At 39.1% G+C, this 12,323-nt stretch overlaps 1 protein-coding gene across 7 annotated transcripts in view; it reads right to left on the minus strand.

Moving 5' to 3' along the window:
* LTBP1 (latent transforming growth factor beta binding protein 1) overlaps positions 1 to 12,323 on the minus strand; it is a 416,025-nt gene that overhangs the window by 68,337 nt on the left and 335,365 nt on the right. For all 7 annotated transcript variants that reach the window (XM_081264902.1, XM_081264904.1, XM_081264903.1 and 4 more), the window contains one exon: positions 9,994 to 10,119. In XM_081264902.1, coding sequence (XP_081121028.1) covers positions 9,994 to 10,119 — 126 coding nt within the window. The remainder of the gene's footprint in view (positions 1 to 9,993; positions 10,120 to 12,323) is intronic.

Consider the following 12,323-nt stretch of genomic DNA (forward strand, 5'->3'; position numbering starts at 1 on the left):
CATCGATTTAAAAAGAAGCTAATCTACACTGCTGCATTTCCTGGCTAAAGAAAAGCCTTACCATTTCAAAAGCTCACTTTGTTTCTCTATTTCCCATGGGTAAGAGGTATTGTGGATTACATACTAGATTCAATATTAGGGAGCTCTGAATGATAACCCTTATCACCACTTCCTAGCTGCTTATTTTAAGTCATTCCAAAACTTATCTTTCTCTAACTGTAAAATGAAGTTAAAGTACTTTTTTTCTTTTAAGGATACAACCAAAAATAAGAGAACATATGTAACTCAGTAGATTTTTCCTTAAAAATTTACCTACATTTCTACCTGATCCATTGCAAGGCAAGGACATTATTTAAATACTGTGTCCCAGTATTCTAATGTTTCTTAGTCTTATAGAAGTGATGGAGAACTATGATAGAATCATTTTATCACCATTTTAGAATTATGATAGTACTGCTATAGTCAGAATAAACTGAAACCCTAATATTCTAGTATATGTATATGGAGCTTTGGAATTATGACAATTTAAACAGTGCAAAGTGGAGTTAGACGCACTTCACCTTCAGAAGGTAGGTCATATTTTACGGGCAAGCATTCATGTTGAGGTGCTGAGATGGATCAGCCCAGCTCCTCAGGGAGCTCACCTCCCTGACCCTTCCCACAGCCCACTGAGCCCCTAAAAGTGGCTCCTAGTCCTGGCCTCCTTCCCCACTCCACATGCACATTCATACATTTCAAAATAAACAGTTAGTAAAATGCTCTTTTACATAAGGGTAAAATATAGAATCAATGATTTTTTTAAACTTTGTGATTTTTTTTTGAACACCCAAAAGCATCCTAAAATTTGTTTAAGTATGTGAAATATACTCCTGATTCTCATTCACAATAGGCTTTAGAAGTAGGATGACTGTACAGAAGATTGTCTCATCCAAACTAAGGTCAAGAATAAAAATCTTTAGGAATGAAGTCATGCTACATTAACTGCTTGAAAATAAAACCCAAAATGAGTTTGTCAAGTTTTACAATTTAAACTATACTGACAAGCTCATTCTATAAATGACCAAGAAAACGGAAAAAGCGGTCTGACCCAAACAGTTTTACTCACTGAAGGAACTCACAAAGTTCAGGTTTTATATCTGGAAAGGTCATTTGTGTCATTAAGCAGCTTCAAAAGCATCCAGGTTGTGCTGGGATTATCCCTTCTACGGAACAGATACAAGGTGGAGCTAGGGTGCTACATGGGGAAGCCGCTGGATGTGTGTGCTGGTACAACAGAGCCTGACACTACACGCTAAAATGCCCAAACTCAGCATCTGGTTAAATTAAAAAATTCTGAGTTAGGTTGAGAAAAACAGTATAAATATATAATATATATTTACACACATATATATAATATTAAAAAAAATTTAGTTATATGTGGACACAATATTTTTATTATATTTTTATGTGGTGCTGAGGATCAAACCCAGAGCCTCACACATCCTAGGCGAGCCCTCTTCTCGTATATTTTTAATGAAACACAAAAACAGTTTTTCTTTTCACAAATGCGAAACCTGTAAACACAGTCATCTGTCTTTCTTTAGAGGAAAAAAACAATCAGAGTATATTTATGAATTTTTAAAAATGCATACTTTCTTCCTCTTTCTTCCCACCAAGGCTGAGAGAATATTATATGAAAACTGGAAGTGTATGCAAAGGATTTAAATTTACACAGAAATGAAGTACCTCTAAATATTTTAATGGAAAAACATAAAAGCACACCTTCAAATTGTTTAAAAAAAAAGAAAACAATTTTATACTCCTGTAGGTAGTGAATTATAATTTATTATTCTATAATGGACTGTCACAAAAAGTAGAGTGTTTTAGCTCCATTATAAATAAATTCTATGCTATTCAGAAAAAGTTCTTGAGACACCAACGGAAAATATCCTGAGTTTCAGTCGCATGTTTCCTTTATCACAAAAGACAACATATGTGAAATATATATTTTGTTTTTATATTTGCATTGATTTAATAGCTTTGCATTTTTATACCCAAGGTTTTTAAAAAGTTTATTCTAAATGTAGAGCCATGCTGTGCATTTTCGTTTCATATAGTCTTTCTTGTGCTAAGAGGTGCTGCTAATGAGGACTAGAAGAAAGCCTTTAGTATCGGCCAAACATACCAAACCCCAGATTTATCTTTTTGACACATAGGCCCCTGTGGCAATATAAAATCAGCCAAAAAAGTTGTCATTTTTTTACTATTCTAATTTTTCTCCTTCTATATTCAAATAGGAGGCCAAGAAAGATCAGTTATGAAACCACAGAATGTAGGCAATGTACCTCTAGAAATAACAGCTCCAATGTTCAAGTGCAAACAACATCGGCATTAGCTGTCAATTTACCAGCAACTGACACATGAAACAATCATCTCAAACTTGAAACACGTGGTGGGCAAATGGAGAAAATCAGCCATTTGAAACTCAAAGGGAAACAAAGAATGAACAGTTACAGAAAATTATATATAAACAAGTCACTACGCTCTCTTCCATGACTTTAAATAAGTTCTGAGTTTAAAAATGGTAACGTGTTGATATCCAGGTCTGGACTTGTAACTACCAGACAATTTCATTCACAAGTGTTTACTTAACTTAAATACGTTGCCTATTTTATAAGCACTGCTAATGCAAAAAATAAATAGGTGTTAAATGCTCCCTTCTTTTAGATGTGTACATACTAAAGAAGCAAGTAACAGCAAGTAAGGTACCAGTATAAGAATAGCAATAACTTTTATGTTTATTTTTTGGGGATTGAACCCAGGGCCTTACACATGCCAAGCAAGCACTCTACCACTGAGCCACATCCCCAGCCCTAAGGTGGTGACAATAACTATGATCACTGAGCATGTTCTCTGGCCAGGCTCCACTCCAGGTAGACGTGTGCCAGTGCACTTCAAGCCCGTGGAGGCGCTACTGTTAACCTCATTCTACAAGAAGGGAATGGAGGCACCTTGGGCTTTAGAAACTTATCCAAACTTACACAGCTTACAAGTGCTGGAGCAAGAGTTCAAATTCATGAACTCAAAACTCTACAACTGAATTTCTCAACTATCACTATACCCCACTGTCATTCAGGGTATGCTTTATGGAACTATGTCTTCAGAAAATAGGGAAGGCTTTGTAAAAGTGTACAACACACTTGATGTGTGATCTTATTACAGATGTTTCCTAATAGTCCAGGATGAACTATAGATCACTCTTTCTCCCTTCATTCATCCCTTCACTAATATTCCTAACTTAACTATTCCCAGTGGCACGAAGAGATCTGAACAGTACAGAAAATGATCCCTGTCTCCCTGGCTTTAAGAGTTTAGCAGTAGAGCCTGACAATGAATGGCAAATCCAAAAAGACGTAGAATAAGGTGGCAATAAGTATAAAAAATAAAAAAGAAAAACAGAAAGTGAATGAGTTCATTAAGAGGAAAGTCAGTCTGAGAAGAGGAGGTCAGAAAAGGGCTCATTGAGAACCAGCATTTGAATAAAGACACCAAGGATATGAGAAGTGGCAATCTCTGGCACTTCTTATTAGCATAATAAATTTCCTCATTTCAAGATGTTTATTGCAGCTAAAAGCATATTGATTAATACTTAGCCTTTTGGTTTGTTGTGAAAATTAAATGGGAAATAAAAGGTATAATGCATTTAGCATAGTGCCTGGCTCAGAACAACAACTAAATGAATGCTAGACAGTATCATCATCATCATCATCATCATTGCTATTGTTTTAATAAAGTCACGGAATAAGATATACAAACTACCTCCAGTCCACTCACCCAGGGAATAAAACTGAATGGCCTATAAGTAAGATGCCTAATAAGCTACAGTTTCTGGAATGGACATAAGACACATTACAATTTAGATCTAGAATACTAAAATACTACTCACAATGGCCTTCTATGACCTTCCGTTGTTATTAACAGCTTTGGTTGTAATTGACATAAACTCACCAACAAGCTGTACAAAGCCCAGTGCCCACGGCAGGGCGGGTGTGTCTGAGGTGCACAGGGTCAGCTTGCCTCTTCATAGGCTTTGCTTTTTGGCAATCTCACGTCTACTTTTTTTGGCTGCAAGGAAAGTGTTTACTTCTCCTTCTATGAAGAGCTGATTTTCCATAGCTCTGGGGTCGTAAAAGGTCAGCAGTGATGAAAAGGCTTAGGGGAGAGCTCTTGGTGTTTTGCTTCTGTTATGAATTTCTTCATACCAATGTTGATATACAGAAGACAAGCAATGCATGGAAAATCTGTATTCCAGGTCCAAAAACAGCTTATTCCAGCAAAATTTCCTCAGCTCTCTCCCTAATGATTTAAACACCCATTTCCACTCACTTCTGCAGAAGTACATTCACAGGAAGAGTGAGTGTGAACAGGAGCCCTTTCGAAGCCCCTTCCTTTACCTGGAATGTTGACTGAGCCTTTCTCTCTTCTTTTTACATGTGAGAGGCAGTGGATCCTACAGTCAAACTCCCTTTAGAAAGATAAGAAGCACTCGATTTGTATTCGCTTAGATTTTTCAATTTCAGACCCTAAAATTACTAAAAAAAAACCTAAAAATCTTTGGGCCAAGCAGCCAGATGTAATATATTATTGTGTCAGAACACTTTGGTGTCCTACTTGGCTAAATCATTTTCAAAAATATTTTCTCTTAGTGATGGATATGAAGTTCTGTCTTCATGCCACAAAACCACCAATTGCTTTGGAGCATGGTCAAGAAGGGTTTTAGACGTTCACTCTACACTGTTCATAGAAAATGTACCTGAAGATCTGAACACAAACCACACTTGCTCCCAATTCACTTTCTTTGATGCGGTGAAGTTGCGCTTCCTGTGCTTTCTGGTTGTCAATGAACACAAAATTAGCCTGAGAGTTTGGAGCCTAAGTCCTACTGACACTGCTGTGCTCTGTAAGGTTCAAGAAGCCAGCCATCTTTACCAAGTGCTTTTGTTATGTTTTCCATTTTTGATAAATACATTATCAATGAGTGATTTCATAGGAAATACCTTAAAGGATTACAGGGTTAGAATCTCTACAGGTCTTTAACGACAGGACTTAATTCTGTGCATACTCTGGGTAAAATGCCGTATGAGTTAGAATTCTGGCTGAATGCTACAACAAGTCCCCCCTCAATCTGGTAGGTCTCAAATTCTCAATCAACATTAAAATAGTTTTGAAAACTATGAGCTGAACCTGTTTATCGCTTACTCAGTCCAGGGTACTTATTTTGAAAAACAACAAACAATAATACCATCCTCATCCAGGGGAGGGAAACACAGGAGTGAAATACAGAATCAAAATGAAAGGCTTTGATTTTTTCCTTTCCAATAAAAATTAAGTAATACCAGAATGATGTCTGATTTTTAAAACAGACTATTTAAAAAAGCTTTTTAGATTCCTAACAAAATTACAGTTTCCATAGATCCTCTTCTCCCCCACTGCTGTCTCTCAGTGTTTTGGTCAAATTTTTTGCTGCTGTGACCAAAGAACTATTTTAGAGGAGGAAAAGTTTACTCAGTGCTCACAGTTTCAGAGGTTTAGTCCATGGTCAGCTGACTCTATACTTCTGAGACAGAGGTGAGGAGAATATCAGGGTGGAAGAACACAACAGAGGGAAGCAGTTCAGGAGATGGCACCAGATAGCAGAGAGAGAATTCTGCTCATAGGAACCCAAAGGCAGGGCTCCAGGGACCCACTTCCTACAGCACACCCTATCTGCCTTCAGTTACCAACCACTTAATCCCTAACAGGGGATTAATGCACTGATTAGGTCTGACCTCCCTAGTTAGTATCACACCAGCATCCCTTCTTGTCCTGCCCTCAAATTCTTCCTTACTTAACTGTATGTTTTACTTTTCTCATGAGGTTTATCACTCTAACATCTTATATCTCTTACTCATCATCAGTTTACTGCCTCCATGAAATCAGGGACATTTTTTGTGTTATTGCTGTTCAGTGGCATAGCCCCAGTACTTAGGACAGTGGCTGGCACATCATTAACAATAAGTGTTTGTGGGATATACGAATGAATGAGAATGCCTTTCAAAGATCAGGACTTGGGAAATGTTTTCGGCAAAATTTGGAAGCCCACCTCACCATGACGGTCAAGCAGGGCAAACAGTGGAGGAAAAGATGCCTAACTTTGTGGGCATCTTTTGTGGTGCCCCATCGTGTGGCTGGGTGACCACAGGGTCCCTTTAAGACCAACATGGTCACTTTATCATAGGAATGGGGGGCTGGAGGGCACTCTAAAACTCAAAGACAGGTATATCCCAACTCTACTGGGGTCAAACTCTCATTCAACTGCATACAATAAAGGGGAGGGCACAGTCACTTCCAGCCAAGTGCAGGGTAGAAGGGGACATGTGTCAGAAGTGTCACAAAATCAGAGACCAGGGGGCAGACATGGTGACCCTTGGGAATCCGACAGCTCCTCTCTTCCACTCACACACATTCTGCTGATAATGAGAAAACCATCCCCAGACTCAGCTTATGAACACAATGGCAAATATCTCCTATGGATTAAAATTCCATGACACCAGGAAAAAGCAAAGAGCAAAAGAACTGGGGATTTTTTCAAACAAGTGGATGTGGTAAGATGGGGTACAAGGTAGTGAAAGGAGTGAGAACTGAAAAACTTCCTTTTTATCCACAATATAAAAGCTCTGGCCAGAGGGTGTATAATGGTTTGGATGTAAGGTGTCCCCTAAAAGCTCACACATGAGACAATGCAAGAAGGTTTGGAGGAGAAAGGATTGGGCTGTAAGAGTCTTAACCTAATCAGTGATTTAATCCCCTGGTAGGGATTAACTGAGTGGTAACTGAAGTGGTAGGGAGTGGCTGGAGAAGGTGGGCATTGGGGCGTGGCTTTGGGTATATATTTGTATGTGCCAAGTGAACTCTCTCCCTGCTTCCTGGTCTTCATGTGAGGTGCTTGCCTCTGCCAAACTCTTCCGCCATGAGGTCCTGCCTCACCTTGAGTCCCGAGGGATGGAGCCAGCCTCCTATGGACCTAGACTTCTGAAATCCAAATAAACATTTCCTCCTCTACAATTATGCTGGTTGGGTCCTTTAGTCACAGCAGAAAAAAAAAAAAAAGCCAACTAAAACAGGATGAAAAGAAGGTGGCAGGAGGAAATGAACTACAACTGAGAGATGTCCCATGAACACAGAAGAGGACCTCGATCCAAAGCCTCCTCCTGTTGCCACATGTTTTCCTGGCATCCAACTCTGGGGTTTGAGAAAAATAACTAACCGTTTTATTATATATGGTATGTCACATCCTATACTTAATTGTATCCACAAGTGCAACAATGTCATATTCTTTAAACACATAGTTATCTTACATGTACTATTTATTTATGTGTCCCCGATTCCTCTCCTGGAATGCAGACTCCCTATGGACAAGAACTGTGTGTGTTCTGCCCTTAGAACTGTGCCTGGCCCCAGACACACTCAGCTAATGTTTCAGTGAATAAATAAAATGATAACAAGAACTCACCCACCTACTTCTTCCCACGTCACTAGAACTCCAGTACACTGTTTTTTATCTCATGTGGGAGAACCAAGGTATTTCTGCTTCCCACCCCATGTACTGTTCCCAGGAGCAAGGGAAAAGGAGGACCCCATGGTACCTCTAATGTTTCTATAGAACTTGTCGTGCTAATTCAGATTGTTCAGAATGACAGAATTTGCCCTTCTATTGTCCAAGGCATGGGGAATCAGGGAGGGACCTCTCTCCTTTCAGCTATGTTGGGTTTTTCATCTTGTTGGAGCAGGACATGCCAGCCCTTGCACTAACAGTGCTTCAGCCAGTCTCATCAGAGGCTTGGAGGGAAGCTGGCGATCGGGTATGTGATAAGGGTGCCAGCCACTTGTCAGTGTTAATTCAAGTACTGTGCACATCAGCTCCATTCCTAAAGGCTGATCACATGAGCTGGCTTTGTCCTACACCAAAGCCAGGGGTAGAATCAGGACATAGTACTACTGCCATAAGCTTCAGACTAAGTCCAACAAAAGAAAATTTGGACCAATTTAGTACACTAGACCAAGCCCATAAAAAGCGAAATCCTTGCAGAACTTTTTCAAGAAAGAGGATAGCATGCTTAATAATTAGGAAGATTTCTAGTTATATTACCATATATCAGCATAATATACTAAATTACCTATTTTTATTACTCATAAAATTGTCCAGTTTTTGGAATAAGATACAGACCAAGTATCAAAGAGAGAATGCTCAATGAGTAAAGTAATTTATAAAGCATTAGAAGGTTTCTAAAGACACATTTTTAAATCCAAGTCTTTGCCAAGTACATGACCAACAAAATTAGAACCGTAACTAAATTAGAGAGATTATATAACTCTTCGGCTGCAGAAATCAGTGTTTAGAAAGTTACAGAAGAAAAATCAGTTGAGTACAAAAGACAAAATAAATATGGATATATTTATGTTTGGTGTATTCATCTGGAACAATAGCTTTGATTCGTGAGCACTGGACGTGACTTATTTTTTTCTGAATATAGTTTTTCATGGCACAAGAGCCAGCCATTGTATCCTGGATCACTTCTCAGAGATGGAAGACTTTATTACCCATCATTGAGAGCTAAGTGAAGAAGCAAAGTGGCCTCTCAGGAATGTGGGGACTGCAGATCTGTTTTACTGGTCACCCAGATAGGCTAGCACCCTCCTCAGCTGGGGAACAGTGTGCTCTTCAGAAGCACGTGTGCATTCACGCGGGGTCTTTTCTAAAAGCTCTACTCTCGGGGCGCTAAATATAAACAACATAAAACGTGAACCACCGAAGCATGGATTCCTTGTAAATCTCTCATCGCCCACATTATTGTGATGCTTCCCTTTATTTTCCAACTTCTGATTCCTTCCAAATCTCTCGATCTGTTTGCTCTAACCCCTCCCTGCACTATCTCTCTTCCATTTGAAGCCAAATCTGGCCTCCATGTTTTGTCTGCTCAGCAGGAGAGCAATTTCAACAATCTCCTGCTTTTTATAAGATCAGTTTATTCCTCCCAATATAATAATTGTTTTCAGCTGAACCTGGTCGCTGGCCCTTGGCATGGTTTCACTGTGGTACTAGCAAGGAAAGCAGACACATCCTGTTGCAGTATTTTTTTTTTTTTTTTTTTTTTTTAGAACAAAGACTCTGGGTACTATTGTAGGCCTAGAACAGAACTTTTGCAATGTACTTCTTTTAAAATGTAGTTGGATTTCAATCAACTAGATTCTCAAAAGATGGACTGAAGTGACAATTGTGGGAATATTCTCAGTATACTTTTTTAAAAGATTCAGATAAATTACTCCTCCATTTATCAAATTGGAACAAGTCATCAAGAACACAACTCTCAAGATCAGTGTTGTATCCCTGCAAACATAGAGACTGCAAAGGGAAAGCAACAGTGCTAGCTCAATATCTTTCAACATATTTAGAGCTTTCAGTGATCATAAATACTAACAGGTAAGAAAAATATAGTAGCTTAGAGGTAAGGATATTAGAGGAATAATTCTAGAAAATCTCTGCACAAATGGTACAGAGAAATCAAATGAGACATCACTTTTAAGAAACAGAATGATCAAGATGGTCTACATGAAGTGCAATTAAAACAGGCAGGGTCTAAGGGGGTGACAGGGAAGGTGCCACCATGTACCTTCAGGTTTTTAACATGCACAGAAAAGCATCGGCTCCTGCATATTTCGATTCATTAATTTAGTACCATTATTGAAACCACCTGCGAGTGTCTTTGGCACCATCACTTTGCGTTATCCAGTCTGTAAATCCCAGCAACTCCTGAGTTGTGCTTTCCAGCATACGTCACCTTGCTACCTATAAACTTCAAGGCCTTGAATTATGAGCACCTCTTAGAGTCTCAGTCTTGACCTGTTTAAATGGAAAACAGTCTCCTGTCTGCTTTATCACACAGCAGCAATACAATTTTGTATGGTTTATCTTACCTTCACATGTGCGGCCGTCCGCAGAAATGGAGAAGCCCTGCTCACAGGCACAGTGGAAGGAACCATCTGTGTTTAGACACTCCCCGTGAGGCCCACAGAGCCCTGGCTGTTCACACTCATTAATATCTGGAATTTAAAAGAGAGTTTCAAATGCTTGCGGGGGAAAAAAAAAAGCTCTTCTGTTTTTGTATCAGATATACAATAAGGAAAAGCTATTTTAAATGGTCAGACATTTATTTTGCAGTCCAAGTATAGCATTTGTCCATCGAAGAAGCCACAGGACAAGCTGAATTGTTAAGAGAGAGAAACTATTTAGGATGAGCCATGTGTAATAGCCAATGTTCAACCTTTCAACCTACAAAAATAGCCATGTCAAAGATTAGACCCAAAGCTACCCTTGTTTTAGGCATACTGGAGGTGCAAGGAATTCCCAACAGAATAATGTTGAGAAATAGTTTTCATCTGTGAATGCTGTGCTCTCTTCCTCTGCCCACACACATCTCTGTTATAGTCTGTCACTTCTGGCCTCTCCAACCCTAGGATGTGGACTTCTTAAAGGCAAGGATGACTGTGTCTTAAGTATAGTTTTTGGTTCATAAATATCCCTTCCAAATGTCCACTGAATGTATAAATGAAATAGAATCTAATCTGTATTTCATTTAAAATGGGTAATAGAAATAAAATTTAAAAAAGAAAAAGAAGGAAGCAGCCTTTTGGAACAGGGAAGCTTCAGTTATGCATGAGTCTGTGACAACGAAATTAGTGAGTGATGTTTTTTAACATAGTGCTACACATGACAAAGTGGTACCAATTATCATGAAGACTCATGACCAGATTGTGCTATAGATAAACCTGTGGGGCCATCTTATGTTCTGTTTATTTTCAATGTGATTATGCTTTCCTTGCCCAGGGTCATGAAGCACTCCTAATCACTGATAATACACGGGGTATTCAGCAAGTGAAATGTTCTTTCAAACCAGTTCTAGTTATGTTGACTAACAGTGCCCAAGACGACAGCACAGAGGACCCAGAGGGTGGCTGACCTATTCATAATGGTACTGATGCATGCAACGGCCTGTTTGCACTCTGCTTAAATTCCTGGTTTACTCGTCCGTATCCCTCATTATTCTGTTCTCTCCTTGAGAAGGACTGCATATCTTAACTCAAGGATGAGGATGGCCTAATCCTTGGTACTGTACATTGATAGTGTCTTATGGACGTTTGTCTACCACAAAATTTCTCAATTATGTTCATTGCCTACGAATTGAACAATTGGTTAAATTTCTTTAAGCTAATTGAGATCATAAAAATGGTCACATGTCATCATCATCCAGTCTGTAGATCCACTAAGATCATTTTTCCTGAAGTCTCCTAGGCCCTCTTTAATCACCTCTTAAAGAGGGCCTCAATATACCATCTCAGAAGTCCATCTTTTATTCAATTAAAATATGCTCTTAGTGCTTCGTATGAGCAGGATAAGTAGGAAGGGGTCGTTGCCCATCATGAAGCTCACAACAGAACTGGGGAGGTCCCTGTAAAACTCCAAAGCTTACTGGGGACAGGGAAATGGTACAGAGTTCTTCCTAGTGACTTTGAGAACCTGCTGAGCCACCAATCATGTGGTTCTCTTCCTCAATGAAGTCACCTCTTTCTGTTCATTCAGGATCCCCTGAGCTTACCCTTGTTACCTTGCTGATTTCACTGTGCAACAGAAACTGGCAAGTATTGATTTATCCTCCCCACCCCCACCCAAACCCCTCGCCAGTAATTCTAACCTCTTTACCCTTCATGTACCATATAACTCAGACTATTTGGCCTATTAATTGCTGAACATAAAAAACCAGGCATGAATTAATCATATTTTCTTAACAACTCTCTATTTTTGTTACTGTCAATATTTTTCAGATATTTCAAGGAAGAGCGATGAATCATTTTCTACTTAATTATTTCTCAATACAACTTCACCCTGTGAAACGCTTCACTTCTTTTATAAAATCTCTGATATGTCCATGTTTGTACTCTACCTAGAGTCTGGGAAGAAGTTAGATTGGCAACCTGAACCTCCTTTTAGGCTTCAATTCCTCTCTCTCCAACCTGATGCCTAGAGTTACTTCAATCTGAGCAGGAAGGTGTCAGAAAGTACTACTGGCCTGAGAATCAACTTAAATCCACGTCCATCTTGGGGAGATCTGGCAATTTCCCAAGCCTTCCTTTTTATTTTATCCTAAGCCTCAATGTGGTCCTTCAAAAGCTTACCCACTTTAAAACTCTGCACGGGGAATATTGTGTACAATGTTCTTGCTTCAAAAGAAGTCATTGATTAACAAATA

Source organism: Spermophilus citellus (assembly GCF_964194105.1).
Source record: "Spermophilus citellus genome assembly, chromosome: 13".
Lineage (NCBI taxonomy): Eukaryota > Metazoa > Chordata > Mammalia > Rodentia > Sciuridae > Spermophilus > Spermophilus citellus.